Genomic DNA, 27,305 nt, shown 5'->3' on the forward strand with positions numbered 1-27,305 from the left:
CTCTTAAGGCGTGTGTTCTCTCTCTCTCTCTCTCTCCAAACTTTCTTTAAAGTCTGAGATCCAGTATCCTTAAAAACTGCTCCTGAGCCCGAAGCAGCTTTTAACTTCCTCCCATTCCTTTTCCAAATTGTGAAGCAGGATAACAAGCAAAGGTGAGTCGTACCTGGAACTGGAATGGATCTAAGCGGTCCCACTGGGTTGTTTTCACCATCGCCCCTTTAAGGGGTTCCCGGGAGCCAAGGGACACTAGTGGGTATAGGCACAATGGGAGTGGGTCCAAAGTCGTAGGTCTGAGCGGTAGCTCCTAACCATCACGTCCCCTCCCACCCACCAGCTGCTGGGAGACTACTTTCCTTGGAGTCATCCCGCCGCATCCTAATCTCCCTCCCTTCTCCTTCCCTTTTTTGTCTCCGCCCCCTCGCGCAGAGGAGGACTTGCCGCTTTAAGAGCTCGGCTAGCGATTGACAAGCAATAAACGCTGAGCGCCCGGCTGCGCTGGAGTCGCCCGGAGCTAGGGGCTCCCCGGGGCGCAGGTAGGTGTCCCCAGGCCCCTGGGCCTGCACCCACCCTTGGACCCCTGTCTCCTTTTAGTTCTGGCTCGGCACTTGAGGCCCTATTTTCTGGGTCCAAACTCCCCGGCCCCTTCCCACAGGCCAGTGCCCTCCCTCTGCAGCCCCTGCCCCCAGGCCCTTTCTGGGACGCCGGCAGGGAGAGCCAAACCCCGCTGTCCAATGACGCTGGCCCTTGTCCCTACGGTAGGGGCTCCGCAGAGACATCTGGCACAGAGGTGGCGAGCTGCGTGGAGCTCAGGTATCCGCGATTCTTCTCCCGGGGCGGTGCGGATTGGGGGGACTTTGAATCCCCGCATTACGTAAGAACCGCGCTGGAAACGCTTCCGGCAGTGGGGGAGCTAGACTGAGGTTGTGCAGAGTCCCCTTGCTACCCCGCCCCCCCAGGAGACCAACATCTCAACCCTCTCTGGGAGGGGGTCCCGGGAAGGGGGCGCACTGCTTTCCCCGCCTCCCAGGCTGTAAAGGGGAGGGAGGTTCGGTGTGTGGGGGGCGGCTAGGGTTAAGGCCTGGGGACTTGCAAGAGAATTAGTGCCAGAAGAGAGGATCCAGGGTCAGAAAGTTAGGTCTATCTAGGGGGGTGGCGGGGAATGAAGACGGGGGTGGGGGGGCAGTCATTCAGTGACCTCATCCCCTGGTCTCCAGCGGGCGCGCAAGCAAAGAGCCTTCTTTGATGGCTCGCAACACGCCCCCCTTTCCCCAGGTCCTAGCGCCCAGCGGGTTAGGACTGGGTTCATGGGGCAGGGGCGCTCTGATTGTAAATGTGGGCACGTCGGCCCGATCTCTCGACCCCATCAACTGGCCCTCAGTTTTGTCCAGCCCTGCCCACGACCTTTCGGTCTCCAAAACGCCTTTGTTAGTCCTTTCTCCTCCACACCTCTTTGTACGCGCGTGGATGGAGGGTGGGCGGGGGGTTGAAGGAAACCTCCCCCTTTCACTGCCCGCCTGCCTCTCCTACGGACACTCTGGGGGAATGTGAATCGCTCAGAGGCAGGGGTGAGAGGGCATCCGGGCCCAGGTTTTTGGAAGCCGAGGTGCGGGTTCCCCGATGTCTGGGCCGCGGATCTTGGCACGGACCCAGGCTGTCTTGCCTGGCACTGCCGTTCTCCTGTGGGCACAGCCGGGCCCCGCCCTCTCCGGGGCTTGGGTGGGGGTGGGGCAGAGAGAGCTGACGCCGTGGGAACCGACTCCCCAGGGAGAAAACCCAGGCAGTCTGGGCCAGACTCCTGGGCTAGAGATTCCATACAGGATCCTTCCTGCCTCTTCCCACCTCCTCATTCTCCCCTCTGATCCTGCATGTACCTCTATCAGGGAGAGAAGTACCAACCAGGAGAGACCTCCCCTTGCTCTCTAGGAATAGGGACAGTGGGCATTGGTACCAGAGGCACTGCTGGCACAGTGGATCCTGAGCTTTTCTCCTAGCCTGAGAAACGGTTTCCTTCCTTTCCCTGAAAGCTTCTCCTACGTCCTCAAGAGCAGGTTCAGGAGGAGGGGGAGCCATCCATTCTCTGTACCTATGCAATTTCTGCCACCTGAGCGCAGGTAACTGTCTCAGGCCTGGGAGAGGAATGGAGCACAGAGGGGTTTTTGAAATCAGGTAGTAGTTCCTCTGAGAAGAATCTTTTTTTTGGGGGGGGAGGGAGGAGGTAAAGTTGTGGCTCCCCAACCCCCAGGCCCCAGTAGGCACTCAGTCCTAAAGTGGGCACTGCCAGCTGCTTCCCCCCACTCCCCCACCCCTGCTGTGAGCCACTGCCTTCTGTTGTCATGGCAACTGGGGAATTAGGGTTTTATCCAGCAGCACATACCCAGGAAAGCAAAGGGAGGAAGGGGAGCTGACCTAGCTTGGGGAGGCCCTGGGATGGGCACTGGGGCTGCAGAGTCCATGCCTAATTCTGCCCTGAGCCCCTGTTCTCTGTGTCTCAGCTCTGGGCTAAGAAAGCGAGAGGAGAGAGAAAGGAAGCCAAACAGGCCTTGGGGAGTAGGATATTCTTCCTGTCAGCCAGATACAAATGTTTATGGAACATCTACATCATGTTAGGCCTGGGTACTAGAGGCAAATAAAATGGATGTGGTTCTTACTCTCATGGAGCATACAGTCTGGGAACACTTGCTGCCCTGCTTTTGACTCAAATTCTGGACTATACCTACATATCTCCCACTTAAAAAAAAAAAAAAGACAGATGGTAGGCAGAAACACTATTTTTTGCTCTCTGTGTGTGTGTGTGTGTGTGTGTGTGAGTGTGTTATTGAACCCAAGGGTGCTACATCCCTAGCCTTTAAAAATAATTTTTTTTTGAGAGGGGGTCTAGCCAAGTTATACAGGCTGGTCTTATATTTGGTCCTCCTATCTCAGTCTCCTGAATTGCTGGGATTACACAATGTGCACCACCAGAAACACTATTTTTTAAGAGTCATAAAACCCGGATTTTCATTGTTGCTTTCTATTAGCTTTGTGACCCTGAGCAAATCATTTAACTTCTCTGATCCTCCCCAGTCTCCTCTTCCTCATAAATGGGCATGTAATCCACTCTTCTTGCCTCCCAGGATGCTTGGGATATCTGTTGTTAACCAATTCCCAGTCTCTGAGCAGTGTCCTCTCCCTACTTTGGGGCTGTTCCTGAAGGGGGTCCCTTTCCTACTCCCTGTACCTTCTCATCCTCCTCTCTCCCCCTCCAGGAGAAACATTTCAGAGCCCTTGCTGATCTCACCATGCCAGTTGCTGCCACCAACTCTGAGTCTGGTAAGAAGTGGGTGAGGCTGTCAGCTAATTTCAGTGGTTCAGAGGTTGCCAGGCAAAGATTTGGGGGTGGTAACAGCAGTCAGACACTTCCACAGCTACTCCCCCAAACACTCACCCATTCATTCTGGTCATCTCCTCTCTGTGATAGGATAGAAGAAAGGAGGAATAAAACCTTCCCCTGCCCAAGGGAGGGCTGGAGACCGTACAACTCATCTGTGGGGAGGCCAGGAGCGCATGTTCCAGATACAATCTGCATATTATTGCTAGAGGGCAATGGCAGGAGGCAAAGCTGGTTAGAGAAGTGCCCCCAAGAAGTGGCCTAGGAACTAAGGCTTAGAAATGGCTTGGGGATAAAGGGACTGTAGTGGCACAGTGGTGCCATGACCTCTAGACCAGCATGTGCTGAAGGTGGAGAAGATAGGGGTATAGGAAACTGTAAATGAAGGGGCAAGAATACCAGGTCAGGATGTCTGGACATGGTTCTGTAGGAGGTTTCAGGGCAAGGGAGTGGGGTGCTCAAACTGGGAGAGGCCAGGAGCCAGCTGCTGAACCTCAAGGAGCCTGATTTTCCTCTTTTGCAAACAGTTGATGTGAAACAGAGGAGAGCATGTTCCTGTGAGCAACATTCACAATTATGCTGCTGCTGCTGAATTGTTTGTTATGACATTGATCTTGTGCCTTGAGTCAGTCACCTTTCTTTGGGGACCTGTTTTTCCTATGATGAGGTGATAGGACAAGATCTTAACTTTTATTGGTCCTAGATCTCTCAGAATCTGATGACAGCAATGGGCCCTCTCCATAGACATGTTCTTTCATGTCCCAAATTTGCATTTTACTCCAGGGGCTTGTGGATCCCCTTGAGTGCATTCAGGGACCCACCAGATTGTGTTCCCTGTGCTAGAGGCTGTCTAAGGGGCCTAGCAACTGCCTGCAAGCTCTGGTTTTGCTCTGAGTTATCTGAATCTCCCCCTGCTTGGATGCCTCCAGTGTAGCTCCTTCCTTGCCCTGTGTCCTTCTGTTCACTCTGCAAGATGTTTTGGGGTTCCCATTTTGCTTAGAATAACTTCCAGTGTGAAGGTAGTTTTGGTAGCAAGCCAGAACCTACCCTGTGATACCCTTGTCGCCTAGGAAAGGCTTCTTCTCCATGCAGTGGAGGGACTGTAGGAATGTCTCAGTTTCTACAGCCTTGGAGGGCTCAGCGCCTCTATCTCCTGTCCAGCCTGCTGGCTCCCTGAGCTCTCTCCCTGCTTCAGTCTGCCTGAGCCCTACTTGTAAGCAGCTTAGGGGTTAATTAAACTTATCCCTGAGCCTGTGATTAAAGGCCTTTCAATCTGGGGCTGCCCAGTAAACCCATTAATAGTGCCCAGCAGGGAAATAGAGGGAGGAGCAGTCCCAACAACTCAGCTTCCCTGCTTCTGGTCACTTGATGGAGGCATGGTGGGGACAAAGTGTAGGACTCAGGGGTATGGGTATGGGACCTGCTTTCTCAAAGGACTCCTGAGGTCTCTGATCTCCTGGATGTGGTGCCATGGGCTGCTTCTGGCTTCTTATATCCAAGGCAAGAAGTACAAACTGCTTCTCTTCTCAGAACCAGCCCTCTGCCACCACTCCAGTCTCTGTTAGCCCCTGACCTCAAAAATCTAATGTTGGATTTTGCACCTTATCATCTGGTGGTCATTATATTTCCCATGGAACTGACAGAGAGACAGCTGTGCCCCACCTCAGAGGTCAAGCTTCCTTCCCCTTCTGCCTTCCTTCCCTGGGACATCCCTGCTTGTGTTCTGCAGAGGGTGAAACTAGCAAGGTCCTTCTCCCACCCTTTCCTGCAGCCCCTTATGGTCCTTGGCATTTTGGAGGGAACAGAATGGTGTTGAGTGTATTCTTCTTGCAGAGAGACCCCACCTCTATTTTGAGTTAAGGCGAGGAGCCCTTTTCCTGAGGGTTGGGGTGAGTTGGGAAATGTGTGGGCAATGACACAGGCTGAGAGTTTAGAGATCTTGCCCCTGACCTGCAGCCTTGCTTTCTTTCCCCTTCACCAGACTCCCTCCTTTCTTTGAATCAAGGCAAGGATCCAGGACTGCTTTCAGGTTGAGCTGTCCCTTTAAATCTCTCTCAACCTGGGTTACTGTCCTGTGTGTAATCCTGCCTGCTGCCATGGCAACCAGGGGTGCAAGGCGACCTGGTGCCACTCCTCAGGGAATGGCTGACTGGTGGCTGCAGCACCTCCCTGGTGGTGGTCTCAGGGGTACAGAACCTTAGAGGAATGGGGCAGTGGACTGCAGTAACTTCCAAGTCCCTCCCTCCTGTCCACCCTTATTTCTGCTGCATGAACATGCATTCACCTTTTCCTTCCCTTCGTTCCAAGATGCCTGACTGGCCTCCTGGGCAGCACCCCTCATCCCGAGGCCCAGCTAATGGGAGATGGGGAGGGAGGGAAGCTACATGTGAGGCAGGCTCAGGAGGGCTTGAGGCTTCCTTGCCCTGGCGGTGACCCCTCTCCAGAGCGGACAGCAGGAATGGTCGACTGCAAATGAGGGACTTTTGAATTGAGGTATCTGCCTCATGTCACTACCTCCAGGAAGAGGACCCGTTCTTCCCGGGGGCTTCCTTTGACTAAAGGGGTCATAGGGTCTGGAGAAACGGCATAGGAAATAGGGCCTGGAGAAGAGACAGAGCAGCGGTCAGAAGGCTCAGGGAGGAGGAGGCACAGGGCGTGTTCGAAGGACTTCCAGAAAAGAAGGATGTAGGAACAGCATGGGGCCAAGACCCCTCTGCCCACAGGCTGTGAGGCGAGGGTCTCTGGGCACTGCACCAGTCCCAATGGGCATCATACTGATCCCGTCGTCCCCCAAACCTTCTCTTAGCTGCCGCCTCCCCACTTCCAGTGGTACTTAATGTTAGGGATCAGGCCAGCCAAAGGGTGACTCTCTCTTGCCATCTCCCTCCTCCCACCAGTCACCGCCCCTTCCCACTCGGCAGCGCCCGGGGTTTTGGCCAATGAGCTAGCCGGTCGGGGCGGCAAAGCCTTGCTATTGGCTGATTCTTCAGCGCTCCTCGAGTCCCGCCTTCACCAGTGCAGCCCGGGTCTGGCCTGGAAGGCTGCTGGGGAGGCAGCGGCGTGAGAGGCTACTCTGGGATCCTGGAGCGGGGTCGCCATGGCTGGCAGCCCAGGCAGCGGGGCCTCTTTGGAGGGGATATCCCTGAGCTCCTCTGAGGAAGCGGAACTCCAAAGGGAAGGTAGGGAGAGATGGAGCAGGGAGACCTGGGGAGAAGCTGGCCCCTTAACTCATCCTCCCCTTCGCGGGTTTTGGGGCATCTAAAGGGGGGTGCCCTAGGAACGGGCTCCTGGGAGCCTGAAAGGTCTGGGGGCTCGGCCCTCAGGAGAACTGGCCTAGGCAAGGGACACCATCTCCCCTGACTCAGTCCCCAGCCTTAGCTGGCATGACTAGTGTTGGTGGATCGCTGGCTTCTGAGCCCGTGGAGAACCTTACTGGTCGCTCATGGATGCCAAGCCCAGGCCTGGACAGGATCTGGAGAGCAGGCTCCCAAGTTGTTTCTGGAGAAGATGGAAAAGAGGAGCAAGAAGGGGATGCTAGCCCAGGAGTCCCTGAGCCATCTTGCTCGGTTCAGCGCACCCTCCTGCCACCCCCAGTACTTCCTGAAGGAGGAGAGGACTGACAAGAGTGTTGAGGGATCTACCCCTCTCCTCCAGGGCTTGGGTGCTGCTATGCAGATGTAGGCGTGGGTGGCAGGGTGGCAGAGTAATGATACCCTGTGCCCATCTCTGCTCCCAGCTGGGCACACTCCAAGTCTTTTTTCCTTCTCCTGGAACTTGCTACAGCCTGTAGCTACTACCTCTAGAAGTGGGTGAAGGCAGCCCTCACTTCAGATATTGGTGGCCATTGCTGTGGTCCAGCTTCAGGTGTTCTCCTGCCCATCCCATGCTGAGTGCTCATTCTTAGGATGACTTGGTCTGACCTCTTCCCTTGGGTATATATTGCCATCCCAGGTCTTGGGGTGCCTGTTTCCCCAGCTCCTGACAATATTCTAGGCCTTTGCTTTGACTTATCCATGTTAATTTCTCTGTGATTACAAATCATTGTCTATCAGACCCAAAGGGAAAGACTGAGGCCAATGAGGGTCAGTGATTTGTGCAATGCCATACTGAATTAGTGGTGCCCCACATTGGCCTGGCCTCCTGAATGGTTGCCTGCTTGATTTTAGGCCTGTACTCAGGGACAGGCTGTCTCTCTTGTTCCTGAGCCTGCCCGTGGCAGGTGACTGAGTCCTGAGGTTTCAACCCATCCAGAGGTTGAATGAGGAGCCTGTGGTTCTCTGTTGCAGGGCAGAATCTGGAACCTTATTCCTTTTCTCTCCCCCACCTCAGAGTCCACTTTCTGCTGCCTGGAACCTTCTGCCTGCCAGGATGGTCTTACCTAGGGTGGAAAGAATAGGCCAAGAGAACTGCCTCCTGCCCCTAGTTCCTCTTTTTTCAGGCATTCAAGGCTTAGGGTGCCAATGCAGCAGGAAGGGAAGGGCTGGCTTCTGTAGGAGTGGAGGTGGGAGGAGGTATCATGGTATGTTGGGATCTTTTGTGCCCAGTCTGTACCTGAGTGTCTCACTGCCTGCCTCCTCCCCACAGCCATGCAGCAAGTCTTGGACAACCTAGGATCTCTCCCCAATGCCACGGGGGCTGCGGAGCTGGACTTGATCTTCCTTCGAGGCATTATGGAAAGTCCCATAGTCAGATCCCTGGCCAAGGTACAGTGCTCCAGGGAGGTGGGCATAAGGGCACTGGGAATGGGACATGTGGCACAAGAGGCCCCAAAGGGGTGTGTGGAAAACATCACACCCCAGTGATGACCCTGAGGCTGCAGGTAAAGAAGATGCCCCCACACCTGGCCAGTGAATGTGTAGATAAATGTTGGTAACTGTCATCTTGTGGGGGGCCTGATTTGAGGGGGAGGTGAGCATGCCGGTGGCTTGTAATCTCCACAGTTCTCCTTGCCCATCTCTCTGCCTTTGGGTGTTTGTGTAGGTGTATCAGATGGGAGAGTCATTAGAAGGGAAAATTATAATACAGTTTGTTAATGGCCATGCTAGAGACAGATGCACAGCATTCTGGGTGGGAGGGAGTATAGAAAATAGGCGCCTAACGGACGGAGTCTGGGAGGCAAGGGCTGCAGACGATTCTTGGAAGAAGGGCCCCCTTGGCCAAGTGTGGAATGAGAGGAGGGGTGGGCATCCTGGGCCCCCCGGGAAGAGCTTAAGCAGAAACACAGGGGTGAGAGGGAGTTGGAAGTGTATGGGGGACTGAGTGCTGGTGTGCTGCTGGAGCCCCAGGCAGAGACAAAGGAAGTGAGCTGTGGAGATGGTGGCAGGTTGTGCAGGGCACTGGAGACCATGCCAGGGACACAGCATCAAGGAGGCTTTGTGTGCTTTAAGCAGGGGGGTGATGGCGGCATAGGGGTGTGTAGGAGCATCCCTTTGACAGCCATGTGGAGGACGGTTGGAGGGTCACATCTGGAGTGGCAGAGACCAGCTAGGGTCCTTGTGGTAGTTCAAGTTGGAGATATTGAGAGACATGTGGAGTTGAGGTGACAGAGCTCCATGGAAACCAGTGGAACTTGGTGTTTGTAGGTGGGGTGGGGTGGCAGAGCACTGGCTGTGCCCCAGGGAGGAGGACCAGCGTGCCTTCAGCTGAGGGAGCAGGCATGGGCAGGAGGAGAGATACTTCCTGTCCCAGGCAGAGGTGAGGTACAGAGGATGCCTGTGGTCAGCTTAGAGGCGAAGGTAGGTGTTGTAGGAAATCAGGCTCCCTACCTAGATTTCTCCATGATTTCTTCCCATAGTGTGGGAAGACTGAGGCAGTCCCCTTCAGTGAATGGTGGCACGGGTGACAGGAAGTCAGTGAAGACAGTGATGAGGGGAGAAGGCAGTATAGCTAGGTGGGCAGAGGTAGGGCTTCTGTCACAGGCTGGCTGTGGCTGGCCTCAGTGTGGGGTGTGGAAGAAGACCACGTCCTGCTGGAGGGAGCGAGCTGTTGCATGGGACGCTGTGTCCCTGGGACACAGCCTGGACATATTATTGTCTGTGAAGGTCCCTGGAGGTTGTTAAGAGCAGGTGAAGAGAAGCCAGAAAACTGGTCTAATTGGAGGAAACAGGAGAAAGACAGGTTGCTTTTCATTCAGTGACCCAGGAATTATATGCACTTCTCAAAAATAAAAGCAAAGAATTACGCACATTTCAAACATTGAGAATGTAAGCTCCACAAGGGCAGGGGTATTTGTTTGGTTCACTGCTGTGTCCTCAGAGCCTGAAACGGTGCTTGGTGCACAGTGGGTGCTCACTGAATGTGTTCAGTGAGCCCTGAAAAGAATATAGCAACCTTCTAGGCACCCATCTCCAAGAGGGTAATGTCAGCCATAGAGGCTTTGGAGTTCTCTCTCTCTGTTTGTCTCTCTCCCTTTCTCTCTCTTTCTTTCTTCTGGGGATTGAACCCAGAGGCACTCTATCCTGAGCTATATTCCCAGCCCCCCCTCCTTTTTTTGTTTTGTAATAGAGTGTCTCTAAATTGCCAAGGCTGGACTCAAACTTTCGATCCTCTTGCCTCAACCTCGCAGATCACTGGGATTACAGGTGTGTGCCACCACACCTGGCTGCTCTTTTTTTTTTTTTTTTTAAGAAATAAAAAGTATGATACTGTCAACACCTCCTTTTCTTTTGTTTCCATTGCTTCCCTTTCCTAAGGGTAAACACTAGCTAGAGATTGATGATGTAATTTCTGACTGTTTGCTATTCTTGTCTACATTTGTGTTTAGCCACAAACAATATATACCCTTGTTATTTGCATATTTAAACTTTATGTAAATGGGATAACAATATAAACTGCCTGTTTTTGAGATTTCTCATTCATACAGTTGTATAATTATTGCCATAATTATAGATAGATTAATTTTCACTGTCAGGTGTTATTCTAATTTATTAATAGAGCCCAATTTATTTATTGGTTCCCCTTCCAAGAAGTAGCTACATCATTACTGATTTTCCTCTAATAAGGACAGCGCAGCAGTGAACAACCTCCTGTCCATCTGTTTCTGCACCTGTGTGAGTTTCTCTAGGGTGGACCCCTGGCATTTGACTTGCTGAATATGTGGATATTTGAACCTTAACGTCTATAACCCAGGGGACAGACCCAGAAAGTTGAGGGTTCTGAAAGAAAGTCAAGTCTGGCAGGAAGATCATAAATCCAGTGGGTTGGCTGTAGACAGCAGGTGGAATCCCTGGCAGGTGGCTGGCATCTGGGAGGACTGACATGGATCTAGCAGCAGGTTTCCCAATAGCAGGCAAGGCCAAGGTGAGGAATCCAAAGCAGGTGACATTCAGAAATCTAGAAAAAATTATTATCTGTGGAGACTCCTGCCAGTGGAGAGTCATGGGAAGGCAATATATGAACTAATCCACGTGAGATAATGAGGAAAGAGCATGGAGTTTGGAATCCAAAGACTCACTGATTGGCTGTGTAACTTTAGTATGTCTGTCAACCTCTCTGAACCTTGGTTATTTCCTTTGAGAAGCAGAGAGAATTATGCTTAGCTCTCAGAGTCATGGTGGAGCTGGTGGAGGTCATAGATTTGATAGTGCTTTTTAAACCATCAAGAGTTGTTCTCCTGTATCCTGGTGCAGTGGCACATTCTTGTAATCCCAGGACTTGGGAGGCTGTGTTATGCTTGAATTCGGGACCCCCAAAGACCACCAGAGACCCAAGATCGATGCAAGCAGCAAAGAGGTGTTTATTGCGAGCTAGCTCGGTCCTCCGCACGCACACACAGCAACTGGTGACGCTGAGAGGCCCCGAGCCCAGGGTTTGCAGCATTTTTATACATTTTTTGGAGAGGGCAGGGACTTCACATACATCATAGCATCCCTTAGCAAATCATCACACACCGCGGGAAAATCAAATAACAACTCTAAAACATGATTAGCACATTCACTGGCGGGAACAAGTTGGGTAGGGGTGATTGGTCAGTGCAAAAGGGGTATTCGTTTGAACTGATTGGTTTAAGCCAAGAGGGGTGTATGTGCTGAACTACATGGTTTCCCAATATGTTATCAACCACCATAAACTACTGGGAGGGTTATCTGGCATCCCAGGTATTTCCCTGTCTCATGCTGATTGGTGGCTGCTAGGGGGCTGCTATGGATCCCCACCTAGCCTGACTGAGTCAGGGACACCTGGCGCAGCAGATCTCTCCTGTTATTTGTAGATAAACAACTTAGCAGGGTGGGAATGTGCCTAGGAGTGCTCTGTGGGATTTTCCAAGGACAAAGGTCATGTCCCTTTCTTGGACAGGCTTTGCTCTGAGATAGAGGCTGGTTTTTCAGCTGAGGCAGGAGGACTGCAAATTTGTGGCCAGGCTCAGCTAGGCCCTAAGCAACTTAAAGAGATCCTGTCTCAAAATAAAAAATAAAAAAAGGGCTGAGGATGTAGCTCAGTGGTAAAGTTTCTGGGGTTAATCCCCAGTACCAAAAAAAAAAAAAAAGTTATGCTATGTTCTTAGCCATGGACCTGAATTCCTCATGAGGGCTCCAGGGCTGAGGTGAGGCTGGGGTAGAAGAACTGGCAGAGCAAGCCAAGGCCCTTGGAGAGTGCATCTTGGAAGGTAGAGACTAACAGAGGGACATGACCATGATTTAGTTCTCATGTTTTGGGGGGCTGGTCATGTGGCTTTTCTACTCTGGGTCTGCTCAGCAAGTGCTGGGTGGCCGAGGGTGGCCTCACCCACATGTCCCGTGTCTCAGCAGAGAAGACTGCAGCATCTGGACAGGCCTTGCTCCTTAGGAGGGTAGCCTCTGCTTCTTCATGTGGTGGTCTCCCTAGCAAGGGAAGATAATTCCTGCCTCACAAGCACCTGCCCAACCTCTGCTTGCATCACATTTGCTAAGGTCTCTTGGGTCACCTTTGTCAAACCCAGACGGGAGAGTTCCTTCACTTTCTGGCACACCTTCTGTCTCCTCAGCTTGCATCATATGGAACTTCATTCAGTTTTTGAATCATTTAATTAGGAGCCACTGTTTCAAATAAGAATTCCCTGTCTTCTGCCAAGATCAGAGGGGTTGGAGCAGGAGGGTGGAGGGGAAAGCTTTGCACCTTCCTCCATTGCAGCCTGCTGAGGGCTCTGGATTGGGAGGCAGCAGAGCTGGGTGCAGGTGCTGCCTCTACCCCTAACTACCTGCTCTGCTGCAGGGGATTTTCAGAGAATGAACTGCCGCAGTCTGGCTGGGCACAAAATCCCGAGCCACTCACAGCCTTGTAGATTCAAACAGCAATTCTTTATTCCCGAACTCACACCGGCACTCTACAGGCATGTTCTGGGGGAAATCCACACTCTCCACTGGGCTCTGAATCCCAAATACTCTCTGAATCCCGCGAGAACTCAACGGGAACTCAAGGCCCTATTCCCAGCAGGAATCACCTTAAACCTGGAACCGCCCTAAACCCTGATCCACCCTAAACCCGGATCTGCCCTGGTCCTTGAGCAAGGTCACTTTCATGCAAAGTCACTGCAAATGACCTGGGTCCACAATGGAAAGTCCTTCCTCTAAGCAACATGGGATAGGCTGACAAGGAAATTGCCATGTGTCGTACCTACTTAGCTATGGCTCTCAGCAATGAACCACTTGGTGACCACAGGAATTCAAACCACCCTCCTGTTCTGGTGCTTCTAATAATTGCAGTGTGTGCATAAATCACTTAAGTGAATATTAAGGACATCTTAGCAAAATACTACTGAGTAAAAAAAGTAGTAGGTGAAATAATTGCTCACTTAATAATAAGTGAAAAAAATCAGGCCTTCCAGGATTTTATGTATATAGCACGATTTCCTTTTTTTTAAAGGTTAAAAATAACTAAAAACTGGGCAGGGGTTATGGCTCAGTGGTAGAGCGCTTGCCTAGCATGCGTGAGGCACTGGGTTTGATTCCCGGAACCACATAAAAATAAACAAATAAAAGAAAGTTATTGTGTCCATCTACAACTAAAAAATATATTTAAAAAAATAGCTAAAAACTATATTCATTTCAGGAATACATAGAATACATACAGATACAATAAAATTTACACAGGAAGCCTGAGAACAATGAACACAGGGAATGGAGATGGTGGTTTCTGTGAGCTGGGAATGGTGGTGGTGGTTAGGTATAGGATATTGCCAAGAGCCTTGTTTTTGATTTTGGGAAGTGGATTCTTAGATCCTTGTTATGTTTTTAAAAATAATCTAATTCAATTCCAACTACCTACCAAGGAATCATATACAAGCCAATGATGAGAACATATCATGAACCCAGTATTGTAATTAATCCAATTCTGAGTTTTCAAATTCCCTGAAATTGTGATACCTGCTGGGTGTTTTCAGTTCTGGTCAGCCAGCTGTTTAGATCAGCCTGCTGAAGGGTTTGCTTTGTGTTTGAATGATTCAATGTTTTTGCTTTTTGGCACTGGGGATTGATCCCAGGGATGCTTTACCACTAAGCAACATTCCCAGTCCCCTTCCCCCTTTTTAAATTTTGAGACAGGTCTCATTAAGTTGCTTAGGGCCTCTCTAAATTGCTGAGGCTGGCCTTGAACCTGTGATCCTCCTGCCTCAGCATCCCAAGTCTCTGGGATTACAGGCATGTGCCACGACTCCCACTACTCCCAGTATGATCCAATGTTAAAATTTCCTCTGGGCTGTGAAGGTTGATCTTGGAGAGCTGTATTTTTGTGTCTGTGGGTAAGACGTTCAGGAGTAGCCAAAGGAGGAGTAATGAATGGAGCACCCTTTGTTGGGCTGGGGGAAGGTGGGGGGGGGGCAGTCATTAAGTCAAAGATTGAGGATATACAATTTAGGAGGCACCTGGCTTCCCTTTTGGTCAAGTGAGTCTTCTCTGGAAACTTGTCCTCCCTCCATCCATGGAACAGAAGGTGCTAAAGCCAAAATAGGCAACCTCTCTAATGTTTACCTCAGGATCCCTGGGCCTGAGCTGTCTTCCGTTAACCCCAAAGAGCCCTGCTAGGGTTGCCATGGTGAGATCATTAGTACCCGAGTGCTGTCTTTGTTCATTCTCTAAACTTGGTTCTTGGGGCCTCCTATTTCCAGCACTGGCCTGGGCACAGTGGTGATGAAGAACCCTGGAAGCCTCCATCTTTCACTCAGGGGCTCCTTGGGCCATGCTGTGCTCAATGACTGTAGATTATATAAGGGCTCTGGGGAAGAGCAATGCTTTGATGCTTGTTCTTGTCTCAGGCACTAGTCCTTCGTCCCTTCATTTATTTGTTTCTCCCCAGCAGGAACACTCTGCTCAGCTAGGCAGAAGATGGTTTAGGTTGCTGCTGAGCCACCAAGGCTGTGTTCTCCTGGCTCATTTTGGGGAAGAGAAGGTAGAAAGGATCTAGCCTTTGTTGAGCACCTGTTGTGTGCCGACCACTGTGTCTATCTCACTGAATCCTCCTGGATTACTATGAGGCGTTATTAAACTGTCCCTATCTTGAGATGAGCCTGATGATGCACTCCTGTAGTCCAGCTATTGGGGAAGCTGAGGCAAGAAGATCTCTGGCGCCCAGGAGTTCTAGGCCAGACTGGGCAACATGGCAAGACCCCATCTCCAAAAAACAAAACAAAAAACAACAAACAAACCCCAGAAAACTCTCTATCTCGTGGGCTTAAAAAACATTATGATAAATTTCAAAAATGTATCCTGAACCCCCATCATTCATTACCCCACTTTAGCATTTAACAACTCACAGACAATCTCATTTCATTCAAGCCCTCCCTCTCAAATATAATATGATTTTATCTATAAATATTTTAGTATCTGAATCAAAAATAAGAATTCTTTTTAAAAAGTCACACTACCATTATTACATCTAAAACACTCAACAGTAATTTTCTTCTGGATTTTTAACAAATGGTTTTGGCACATGTGGATAGTCATTTTGAAAGATACCAAAGTGGATCCATACCTCACACCATTCATCAGAATAAACTCCAAGTGGATCAGGGATCTAAATGGGAAAATATGTGTCCTAGAAGAAAATATAATTCTGTATATAAGGAAAACACCCCCCACCTTTAAAAACTATGTGTAGAAATTCAGAAGCTTTAAAGGTTAATAAATTCAACCACGTAAAGCAATTTTTTAAAGAAAAAAATTTTTTTTTTAGCATGGCAAAAACACCATAAGCAGAGTCAAAAGACAAACGAGAAGCTGGGGGAAATGATGTGCACAAATAAAGGGCTAATCTTCTCAATATAGAGAGAACATTTTAAAATGAGAAGAAGAAAAAACCAAATAGAAAAATTGGCAAAAGACACAAACAGACAGTTCACAGAAAAAGATGTACAGATGGTCCTTAAACATATGAAGAGATGCTCGGCTTCCCTCGTAACAAGCAAAATGCAAATTGAACCCCACTGAGAGATCATTTCTCATCCATGTGACTGGCAGGCATTCAAAGGTTTGATCAGCACTGATGGTGAGCTGCAGGAAAATCTCCCAAACAATGCTGGTGTGGGGGAAAATCAGAGGGGAATTTGTCAGTATCTAAGAAAACTGCACATATATTTACTGCTTGACCCAGGGAGACTTCTAGTAATTTACGTGGAAGATCTTCTCCACAGGTACAGAGCACCATGTCACTGTTACACACCACAGCATGATTTGCAATAGAAAAATATTAGGAGCAGGCTGGGGTTGTGGCTCAGTGGTAGATCACTTGCCTAGCATGTGTGAGTCCCTGGGTTCAATTCTCAGCACCACATGTCCACTACAACTAAAAATATTTTTTAAAAGATTGGGAGCAACCTAAATACTCATAGAGACTGGTTGAATATATTGTAGGACTCCAGTCATACAACAGAGTCAAATGCAGTAATTAATAAAAATAAGCTGGGCGTGGTAGCACACGCCTGTAATCCCAACAACTTGGGAGGTTGAGGCAGGAGCATTGCAAGTTCAAGACTAGCCTCAGCAACTTATAGAGGCCCTAAGCAACTCAGTGAGACTTTGTGTCAAAAAGTAAAAAATGGGACATGGCTCAGTGGCAAGTCCCCAGGATCAAAATAATAGTAATATTAGAGGAATCTGCCCTCACCCCACCCCATGTAGTGCTGTGGCATGATTTCTAGCTCACATTATTAAATAAAAAACCAGACAACAATCTAAATAAATTAAACAACCAACCAACCAAAGCCGCATGATATTAACGAGTGTATACAGTGTTCTACCTTTTATGTAAAAAAAAAGAAAAAAGAAACAGAATAAATAAATAATAAAGAAATGAGAATGATTACCTTGCTGGGCATGGTGACCCACTTCTGTAATCCCAGCAGCTCAGGAGGCTGGAGGAGGATTGAGAGTTCAAAGCCAGTCTCGGCAAAAGTGGGGTGCTAAGCAACTCAGTGACACCCTGTCTCTAAATAAAATACAAAATAGGGCTGGGGATGTGGCTCAGTGGTCAAGTGCCCCTGAGTTCAATCCCAGGTACCCACCCCCAAAACAAAAAAAAAAAACCAAAAAGATTACCTCTAGAGTTTGAGGGTGAATGGGGAAAAGGGGCCAAGGATGGAATTGCTACTTCTTTGAGTTTACTTTTAATATGGATTTGAAATTTGAACCCTGTATATGCTATACATGTTTAGAAAATAAAATTATATATTAAAAATGATAAAAGCAAACTCTAAAATTAAGTTCAGATAAGTATACATATCTGTATATTACATTGTGCTAATCAAACAGAAAAAGGAAAAGGAGTCATGTATGTCTAGAAAGAACAAATAAATTTTAAAAAAGAAAAGAAAAAGGAATTAATTTAAGTAACCTTGTCCACAGTGTTCTGACGTACACGATGAGTGGGATGTATTCTAAGGCCGTAGTGGTATTTAATAGAGTAGCCAGTAGCTATGTGTGACTATTCAAATACTTTAAATGCTTGCTAAGATTTTAATGTTTGTGTCCCCTCCAAAATTCATGTTGAAATTTTATCCTCAATGCAATGGTATCAGGAGGTGAGGTCATTAGGAGGTGGTTGAGTCACAACCACCTAATATCATTCATGAGTGATATTAGCTGCCTTGTAAAAGGGCTGGAGGGAATTAACTAGGTCCTTTTGCCCTTCCACCTTCTGCCATGTGAGTATATGTGAGAATTCCCTCACCAGACACCAAATTCCAGCACTTTGACCTTGACTTGGACTTCCCAGTCTCCAGAACCGTAAGAAATAAATTTCTATCATTCATAAATTACTAAGCCTTAGGCGTTTTTTTTTTTTTTTTGTTATAGAAGCAAAAATTAACTAAGATAATACTTAAATAAACTAACATGCCTAAATAAAACTTTTAGTACCTCAGTTATAGCAGCCACATTTCAAATGTTCCCTAGCCACAAGTGGACAGCAGAGATCTAGAACATTTCTCTTAGTGTAACTTAGTGGTATTCTGAGATCAAAGAAAACTGCAGGTAAATCTTGATTTTTACTGAGTAGATTTGTGATAGTCAATTCTAAAACTTTCTTGAATTTTGAAGGACAGAACAATTAAGTAAATGGATGGGTATTATTGAAATACGTTGTCACTGAAGGAGAAAGGAGATGCAAATGGATTGGGGGAAAATGAGAGAAATCCTGTAGAGTTTGATTTTAATCGAAGCTATCAGTATCAGCTAATGTCTGCCAAAGAAACAGTGTCCCAGAAGCAGCGAGTACCTCTTTCTGAATTCCATTTCCTGTCAATCCACCTTGGAGAAACTAATGATTCCAGACCTGGGAAAGGGAAAGTATAAAGTGAGCTGTGCCCAGAAGGGAAGAAGGGGCTCAAGGACTGATGGGTACCTGTCCATGGGATGCAGGAATGAATGAGGCTCCCCCTCCTGGACAAATTTGGGATGAATTAAGCCAGTGAAGATGTGGAGGTAATGGGCTAGAACACTGAGAAAAAGAATGTACAATAACTCAGAGGGATGGAGAAAGAGGTGGGGACGGGGGAGAAGGAAGAGCACTTTCTTATAGTAGAATACCAATTAATAAATGTGGATGGGTGATGGAGTTACACAATTTTGGATCACAATTTTGCAACTCGTAGTAGGATAATTGAGTCAGGAAAGGATCTTAAATGGAGGCTTAATTCGCTAGTGAGGGATTGTTGGTTTCCAAGTATGGGAGAGACAAGGTCACCTCTATAGAACTCTTACTAAAATGATTACCTTAACGTGAATCATGAGGAAAAAATCAGAAGAACTTCAGTTGTGGAACAGTCTACAAACTACTGGCCCAGACTTTTAAAAAATGTCCTGAAAATCTAACAGTTATTGGAATTTGTTCTAGATTCAAGGAGAGCTGACTATAGTGGCACATGTCTGTAATACCAGTGACTCGGGAGGCTAAGGCAGGAGGATTGCAAGTTCAAGACCAACTTCAGCAACTTAGTGAGGCCCTAAGGACATAGTGAGACCCTGTCTCAAAATAAAACATAAAAAAAAAAGAACTGGGGATGTAGCTCAGTGGTTAAGAGAACCTGGGTTCAATCCTTGGTACCACAGTCAATCAATCAATCAATTGATAAATTAAAGAAGAATAAAAAGATATTCAACACATGATCCTTGATTGGATCCTGGATCAGAAAAAATAAAATCATAAGGGGACAACAGTGAACACTGAATATGGACTGTCCATTAGATAATGTTTTGTCAATGTATCAATGATAGAATGTCTTGTGTGTGGAAATGCCATCGTGGTTTATGGAGCAGAATGTTTTGGTTTTGAGAAGTGCATGAGGAAGTGCTTTGAGATGAAGTGACTTCAACTAGTGTTCAAATGAATCAGAATAGAAAAATGGCCTTCATATGTATGTCACAAATGGACCTACTTTGTCCCCAACCCACTCAACACAACTCTCCTCACTGGCTGGTCACTGGGGAAGGCTTCCTATTCTCTTTTCAGAGCACCTTGTCGTGGAGCCCAGAGTCCGTAGAGCGGCAAGCAGGTGCAAGGCCCTCACCTGGCACCGTGGACTGATTTCTTGTCTCCTCCCTCATTAGGAACATTGGAAACCCAAGTTCAAGTCCCGGGGATCTTGGGGATGTTAATCTACATCCTTATCTTGCTAATCTGGGCTCCAGGGTCTTCAAAATCTCACCCAAGAAGTTATCTTTGAACTCAAACACCTGTAGGGTCTTGGGAGATGGGGACAATTTTATGATTTTTTATGACACTTTGTGTCAAGGGAACGGAATAAAAGTTTGTCCTGCAGATTCTCCGTCCCCTAAATTGAGCCCTCAACATCTGGGGGAGGAAGAAGAAAGCAGGAGATGCACGTGTGCCAAGTGTGCTGTGTGGAGGAGCTGGAGTTGATCTCTCAGACTAAGCCAGGATTTGGAGCTAGTAGCTGGGAAGGGACTGGAGCCTGGAACCTAGGGTTGAGGGGTACTGCTTGGCACCCCAAGGCTTCTGGGGAAATGGTCAGTCTCACGTGTTTTTGTCCCCACCCCTAGGCCCATGAGAGGTTGGAGGAGACAAAGCTGGAAGCCGTGAGGGACAACAACCTGGAACTGGTTCAGGAGATCCTGCGGGACCTGGCGCAGCTGGCAGAGCAGAGCAGCACAGCCGCAGAGCTGGCGCGCATCCTTCAGGAGCCCCACTTCCAGGTTTCTGGCTGCTGGGGCTAGTGGTGGACCAGGAGGGTGTGTCAAATGGGACATGCCCCTGGGAAGGGGACCGGCAGGAAGTTGGAACTGGGATGGGAAGGGACCACAGGGCTTTGCCCCATTGTCCTTCCTGTTCCCATCACATCTCCAGTCCCTCCTGGAGACGCATGACTCAGTAGCCTCAAAGACCTATGAGACACCACCTCCTAGCCCTGGCTTGGACCCTACGTTCAGCAACCAGCCGGTCCCTCCTGATGCCGTGCGTATGGTGGGCATCCGCAAGACTGCAGGAGAGCATCTGGTAAGGGTGACAGGGTGGGCCCCAGGCGGGTCTGGTGGGGCAGGGATTCAGAATAACCAATGGGGGAAAAGAAAGGGCAGGTGAGGGCTGAAGAGGAAGATGGGCTCAGCTTTGCCCAGGAAAGGACCTTGTAGACCCAGGAGCCACAGACCCTGTGCGTAGGCCCTTCGCGGACTGTGTCAGTGCCTTTGATAAGTGAGCAGAAGGATAGGAGAGGACTGTGAAGGCAGGTGGGCCGGTGGAGCCTGCAGTGGAAGGCCCATCAGGAGACCCATTTGAATATTCTGACTCAGGGGAGCCTTATCATACACACCCTCTGTCCCACAGGGCGTGACATTCCGTGTGGAAGGTGGCGAGTTGGTGATCGCTCGCATTCTGCACGGGGGCATGGTGGCCCAACAAGGCCTGCTGCATGTGGGTGACATAATCAAGGAGGTGAATGGGCAGCCAGTGGGCAGTGACCCCCGCGCACTGCAGGAGCTTCTCCGCAGCGCCAGCGGCAGCGTCATCCTCAAGATTCTGCCCAGTTACCAGGAGCCCCATCTACCCCGCCAGGTGGGCCCGTCTGCCTAACACCCCAATCCACAAAACATCCACGGGATGGCTGGGTCTTTTCCAAGCGATCCCCGCCCCCCAGCTTTCAGGGATGCAGTTTCTCCTCTCCAACCTGTTTTGAGGCAAAACAGACAGTGGGACCTGCATGCCAGCCACGTGGAGCCTCTGTGTGTTGTGCATGTGCATGAGCTCGTGGGTTTACAGACATTATGCTTAGGCACTCCGTGCATGTGTAGCAGACTGTGCATCTACAGTTCGGATACCTGAGTGTACAAGTGAGTGCCTGCGTCTGGTGCACAATATTGTGCAAGGCTCGGGTCCTGGACAACTGCTTCCTGATTGGCAGATTGTGGAGATCTGTCTGCTCTGCCCAGGTCCCCTGTCGGTCCTCTACCTCTGTCAACCAGAGCCCTCTCCTCCAAGGAGGAGGGGGTGGATGCAGGGTTAGGAGCCTGGGTCTTCTGTTCTGGTGATCCTGCCTCCTCAGTCTGAAGGTCTGCCCTAGGCCCGAGCAGTTTCCGCATTCCTCAATCTGAGTCTTAGTTCTAGATGTGAGGAGAGGTGTGGACCAGGAGAACAGCCAGGCAGGCCTGGAGGCAGGGCTCCTCTGGGAGGCAATGCCAGCCTCTCGGGTTTTTGTGAAGGGAGGGGGTGGACCATGTCCTATACCCATGCCAACAGAGCCTTCTCTGGCTCCTTCCTTTGACCCTTCACCCATTCCCGGGCCCAGGTATTTGTGAAATGCCACTTTGACTATGACCCGGCCCGAGACAGCCTCATCCCCTGCAAGGAGGCAGGCCTTCGTTTCAACGCCGGGGATTTGCTTCAGATCGTAAACCAGGACGACGCCAACTGGTGGCAGGTGAGCCGCGGGCGCTCCTGCAGTGTCTCCAGGTATGGTGTGTGGGGGGGGAGGTGAGGGCACAGAGAGGGTCCCTCTGGCTCAGACGGGTCGTTGGCTCACGTCCATTTCAGGCATGCCACGTGGAAGGGGGCAGTGCCGGCCTCATCCCCAGTCAGCTGCTGGAGGAGAAGCGGAAAGCATTTGTCAAGCGGGACCTGGAGCTGACACCCACCTCAGGTAGGAGCTCCCCCGTCCTCCTAGAGCCCCATTATGGTCCTGCCTGCCTTACTCACCCATCTCCCTTGGCCAGGGACCCTGTGCGGCAGCCTTTCAGGAAAGAAAAAGAAGCGAATGATGTATTTGACCACCAAGAATGCAGGTGGGTATTAGTGTCCCCCTCCTTGTCCTCCTCAAACATGAGAAATCCCCCAGGGACTTGTAAATATGTTCTGGCTCAGAGGCTGCCCACCTGTCCCTGGGCCCTGCCTGGTTCACCCTTTCTTCCCTGGTCCGGAGCTCTTTTATCCTCGACCTCCGAGAGCCCTGTCCCTGCCTGCCTGCCCCATGATGCAATCTGTTGAGCAGTGCCCATCTCCTTCTGTCCAGAGTTTGACCGCCATGAGCTGCTCATTTATGAGGAGGTGGCCCGCATGCCCCCGTTCCGCCGGAAAACCCTGGTGCTGATTGGGGCTCAGGGTGTGGGCCGGCGCAGCCTGAAGAACAAGCTCATCATGTGGGATCCAGATCGCTATGGCACCACAGTGCCCTGTGAGTAGGAGCTGGGCCCTGCTGGGTGAGGGTCAGGGAGCAGGAGCTGTGTTGGGGGCCCCGTCTGGGACCAAAGTTCATCAGCACCAGGACAGGTGGTACCTCTGGGTGTGAGCTGTAGGGTGTGCGCCCTCTGTGGGTGGATAAGGGGAACTACAATTCAGGAGAGCTGAGAAAGGTGTCCTACCAACTCTTTCCCTTGCTAAGAATTGTGGGGAAAAAAGTGAGTGTCCAGCCCCGTGAAACAGGGATCTGAGCTGTGTGTGGCCTGTGGCAGGAGGGTTTCCTAATACATAACCGGTGTGGTGGGGGTTGTTGAAAGCTGCAGGCTTCCAGAGGCAAGGACAGTACTGACTACAGGTCTGTTTGGCCCTTGCGGTGTGTCTTTGTGTTGCACATTGCCCTTTCTGGGCTCCAACTGTGAGCACTAGGTTGGACTAGGTGCTCTCTGAAGGTCCTGTGTGTATGTGTTTTTGTGGGAAGTTGTAGTGAGGGCTCTACCGTGTGCACTGTGTGTCTGAGGTGGTGTGGCCTGCCTGTGCCCATTCAGCCCTTCTTCCCCACCCAGACACATCCCGAAGGCCAAAGGACTCAGAGCGGGAAGGCCAGGGCTACAGCTTTGTGTCCCGCGGGGAAATGGAAGCCGACATCCGTGCAGGGCGTTACCTGGAACATGGAGAGTATGAGGGCAACCTGTATGGCACACGAATCGACTCCATCCAGGGGGTGGTCGCCACCGGCAAGGTGTGCGTGCTGGATGTCAACCCCCAGGTACCGCCCGGCCTGCTCCTTCCCAGCCTGCTGACAGAACCCCATGACCTCCTTTCTTGCCCATCCTCAGGTGCCCACCCCTAGTCACCCTGGATACCCTTCCTGTTACCAGGACGCATGTGGGGATATCCTCCCCACCTTCTTCTTCTTCTGCAGGCAGTGAAGGTGCTGAGGACAGCTGAGTTTGTCCCTTACGTAGTATTCATTGAGGCTCCTGACTTTGAGACCCTGCGGGCCATGAACCGGGCCGCGTTGGAGAGTGGAGTGTCCACCAAGCAGCTCACGGTGAGGGGCTCTGAGGTGTGGTGGGAGGGGTCTGAAAGCTTCCTGGGAGGTGGGGATGGGCTCAACTGGTGCAGAGAAGGAGATGGCATTGGGAAAAGAGAGAGATGGCCACCTATGTTGTCAGGGAGGTGGGACTTTTGATGCTTGGTTGGTAGATATGGAGCAGGAGGTCTGAGAGAAAATGAAGTGCCGTCTCAGAGTGGGCCAGGGACACAGCTAGCCTGGGGCAGAGGAGCTTCTGATTCTAGGCCCACTGCTTCGTCCACTTTTCAGGAACAGAGTGGGGCCCAAAGGAAGTTCTAGAGGGCCAGTGGAAGAACTGTGGGGCAGAGGTGAGCTTAGTGAGTCTGGTGGTGCTTAGAGATGGGGAAGGTGAAAGAGAGGGAGGAAGCCAGAGGTGGACAGTGGCTGGAGGGATGAGTTAGCAGAAGGAGCAGGAGGGCCTGGAGAAGAGGCTCACCTGCCTGGTGTGGCCGACTCCAGGGCACTCCACCTTCCAGGAGGGGTAGAGTTGCAGAACTCTGAGCTCAGGCGTCCCTCTGCTGGCTACACTTGGTACTGCAGCTCTCTGGCCTGAAGTCAGCACTGCTGGTCTCAGGAGAGGTTGCCTCCAGTAGGGCTCCATCCTGCTGATGGTCCCTGGGGGAGCTCTGGGCCTTCCCTTGGCGCTTGCTCTGGGCCTTCCCTTGGCGCTTGCTCTGGGAACCTCTTGCTTGTAACAAATGTGGCCACGTGGAGCTGCTGGGATACTGTTGGCTTCTTCTTAATTTAAGTCAGTTGTTCAGTTCCCTCCCCCATCCCTGCCCTGCTCCCAGAATCTAGGGTTGGGGTTGCCCTGGTACCAGTTGTGCCCAGGTGTACCCTGGTACCATTTCTCGTGCCACATGGGTAAGGGGGCCTGATCAGACTGGGGAGAGCATTGACATGGGAGGCAGGCAGACCCTGCTGGGCCGTGTACCTCAGTTTTCTCCATTTTAAACAGGAGATTATTAATCTTTGCTACCTTGTAGCAAAGATGATGTGGGTGGTAAAGTGCTCAGTGCTGTGCTTGGCACTTACTAAAAATTATTTCCTTCCTTCCTTCCACTTACCCATCTGACCATGGTCTCACGAGAGCTTCTTGGGGTGTTCAGGGAGGGGCTCCTGCTTCCTTGGCCACGGAATCCATTCCACTGTGATGGGTTTTGGGGAGGGAGCAGGCTGGAGACCCCCTTGATGATGGGGATGAGTTGTGGCAACTGATCAGCTCTCATTTCCCTCCCCCTTCTGCCTGGCAGGAGGCAGACTTGAGACGGACGGTGGAGGAGAGCAGCCGCATCCAGAGGGGATATGGCCACTACTTTGACCTCAGCTTGGTCAACAGTAACCTGGAAAGGACCTTCCGGGAGCTCCAGGCTGCCATGGAGAAGCTGCGCACGGAGCCCCAGTGGGTGCCTGTCAGCTGGGTGTACTGAGCCTCCACCTGGACCTTGTTCCCCCTGAGCTGTGACCCAGAACCTAAAACCACCCCTTCCCCACCTATGACCCCCAGCCACGATCCTCAGCTCCCGTCCTTGGTCTCTGGCTTTCCCCAGATAACAGCTCCCAGCGGGCCCTGAGCCTGGCTTCAGCACAGAGGCGAGCACTGCCAGGGAGGTGGGTGTTCATGGGGCACCTCTGTGCCCAGGTGCTGCCCACTCCCAATGTCCATTGGCCACCAGATATCTCTCTCTAGGGACCAAGCTGTGCCCAGGAGTGTGTTAGAGCAACCTCCATATTGCTTAGTCTAGAGAATAGAAAAGTCGTTTGGAACCAGTTGGCCGTAGGTACATTGCCCCCTGTCACCCCTGGGCACCTTTGCTCCTCTGGTCTAGTCACACCTCTCCTATTCTTGGGCTTCTCCCACTTCTCACCCCTAGTCCTCGGAGCAGGCCTTGGGCTGTTCCCAAGTGGCCAGGGGAGCCACCGACAGCCAGGCAGGCCTGGGCAGTGGTGCCAGTCGGGGCCATCGTGGAGGCTGGAGGAGCCAAAATGTGAGCCAGTGGCTGCAGCTGGGCCACACAACTCTCAGCTCCCTTAGAAAAGGGCAGGGTCCCAGGAGGGGATGCTGCCCTGTCCCTCCCTCATCCACAGCTTCTCACTGCCGAGGTCTCTCCACAGACTTCTCCAACGTCCTCCTGGCAGGTCAGCCCTGCTCCCCAAAGTGCAAGGCTGGCAGGGGCCGCAGGCTCAGCCCAGATTGCAGGGGAGGGGTTGGTGAAGGACTGAACCCCATGACAAGGAGCCTGCTCTACTCCCCGTGGCCCATGGCAGGGACACATTGTGATCACTGTCCACAACCTCTTCCCATTTTGGTCTCTTTCTGGCTGGGCCCAGATGGCCCATCGCATCAGGCTTTCCTGGGTTGTGGGGCTGAGGAGGGGCTGTGAGCACAGGCTTGGCCAAGGACGGGTGGCTCTAGCAGCTCCCCAGGAGTGCCATTCCCACTCTGGTCTGTGCAGCCTGTCATTCCACATGCTGCGGTGGGTGCCTGCTCTGTATCTCTGGCCCTGGTGTGTATGAGTGTGAGGCTTGGTTTGGGGGGAGGGGAGGCAAAGGGTTCTTTTTTTTTTTTTTTTGGAGGTTACTCTTTGGGGTCTCTTAATGGGGGGTTTCCCATAAGCTCTCATTTCTTATGAGGCCCTTGTTCTAGACTCCAGAGCCTTGGCCCTTCCCAGATGTCTTCCTCCACTTTCCTATTGTCCCCCTATCCTAAATGCCACCCTCTAGTCCTTAGGGAGGGCAGTTTTGTAAAATAGAATTCCTTTTATGGAAAGACTCCTGTCCTAGATGTCCACAGGCATCTCATCCCTCATTCTTCCCTTCATTCCTCCCTGAGGTGAGCCTGTCCTCACAGGGGACACCCCAGGACCCCCCTGCACCAGCCTCCCGATTCTTCTGAGTGTCTAGTCAGTCTTTGCTGCAGTGTCAGCCAAAGCTGGCCCTGAACCACTGTGTGCCCATTTCCTAGGGAAGGGGAGGGAGAATAAACAGAATATTTATTACAAATGTTAGAAATATATTTATTATATTAGGAATCTCATTTGCATTTGCATAGATACACAAATGAGATGTCAAGGCTCTTGAATCTCATTTGCATAGCTCTGCACACACTATGCAGTCATCTTTGTACTTTTTCCCCCTTTAGTCGTGTCCTTTTCATCCTTGACTCAGCCTCCCTTGCAACACCCTCACCCTCAGCTTAAGGTGACTGGGAGTGGGAGGACAATGGGGTATTTTTCCTGAGGACTTGAGGCCCTGGAGTTATTTGCCAGTTCCCACCTCCCCTGGGGGGTCTGGAGGTGGAGGCAGGGAAGGATGTGCTTGGCAGCTGCCCTCTCACTGAAAGACCATGCCAGAGAGCTGGCCCCTGGCCCCTTCCTGTGTATCTCCTGTGCATGCCCAAGAGGCAGGGCTGGGTCCCTCCTCTGAAGCCTCCTACCTCCCTTGCTGAGCGCCCTGCTCCATGACTCTTCAGGACACCCAGCAGGTGGGAGCAGAGGCTGGGAGCATCCTTGGTTCACCTGGCACAAGGCCAGGGTTGGGTTGGAACAGGTGTACATGTCCACCAATTTAGCTCTGTGACTCTGTCCTGCCTCCTCCCATGTGGACTCTTGTATTTGGGAAACCTGAAGAGAATATAGACCCTGCCCCCCATGGTCCACACATCATCCCAGCCCAGTTACCCTTCCTCTGTCCCCTCCTTCAACCATCCAATTCTCGAATTTTTCTCTCTGTTTTTCTTTCTTTTTTTCTTTGATTAAATGTGAAAGCAAA

The 27,305-nt window shown here is 50.8% G+C and overlaps 1 protein-coding gene across 1 annotated transcript; it reads left to right on the forward strand.

Annotated features, from left to right (window-relative positions):
* The first annotated feature begins 521 nt into the window (after positions 1 to 521).
* Positions 522 to 27,305, forward strand: Mpp2 (MAGUK p55 scaffold protein 2). Its single transcript, XM_027947117.2, has 14 exons — positions 522 to 533; positions 760 to 810; positions 3,246 to 3,309; positions 7,952 to 8,070; positions 19,834 to 19,986; positions 20,138 to 20,287; positions 20,615 to 20,842; positions 21,573 to 21,704; positions 21,818 to 21,923; positions 21,997 to 22,065; positions 22,293 to 22,454; positions 23,023 to 23,225; positions 23,382 to 23,510; positions 24,788 to 27,305. The coding sequence occupies exons 3-14, from the start codon at positions 3,279 to 3,281 to the stop codon at positions 24,962 to 24,964; spliced, it is 1,659 nt and encodes a 552-aa protein (XP_027802918.1). The 5' UTR covers positions 522 to 533; positions 760 to 810; positions 3,246 to 3,278; the 3' UTR covers positions 24,965 to 27,305.

This window comes from Marmota flaviventris, chromosome 17 (assembly GCF_047511675.1).
Source record: "Marmota flaviventris isolate mMarFla1 chromosome 17, mMarFla1.hap1, whole genome shotgun sequence".
NCBI lineage: Eukaryota > Metazoa > Chordata > Mammalia > Rodentia > Sciuridae > Marmota > Marmota flaviventris.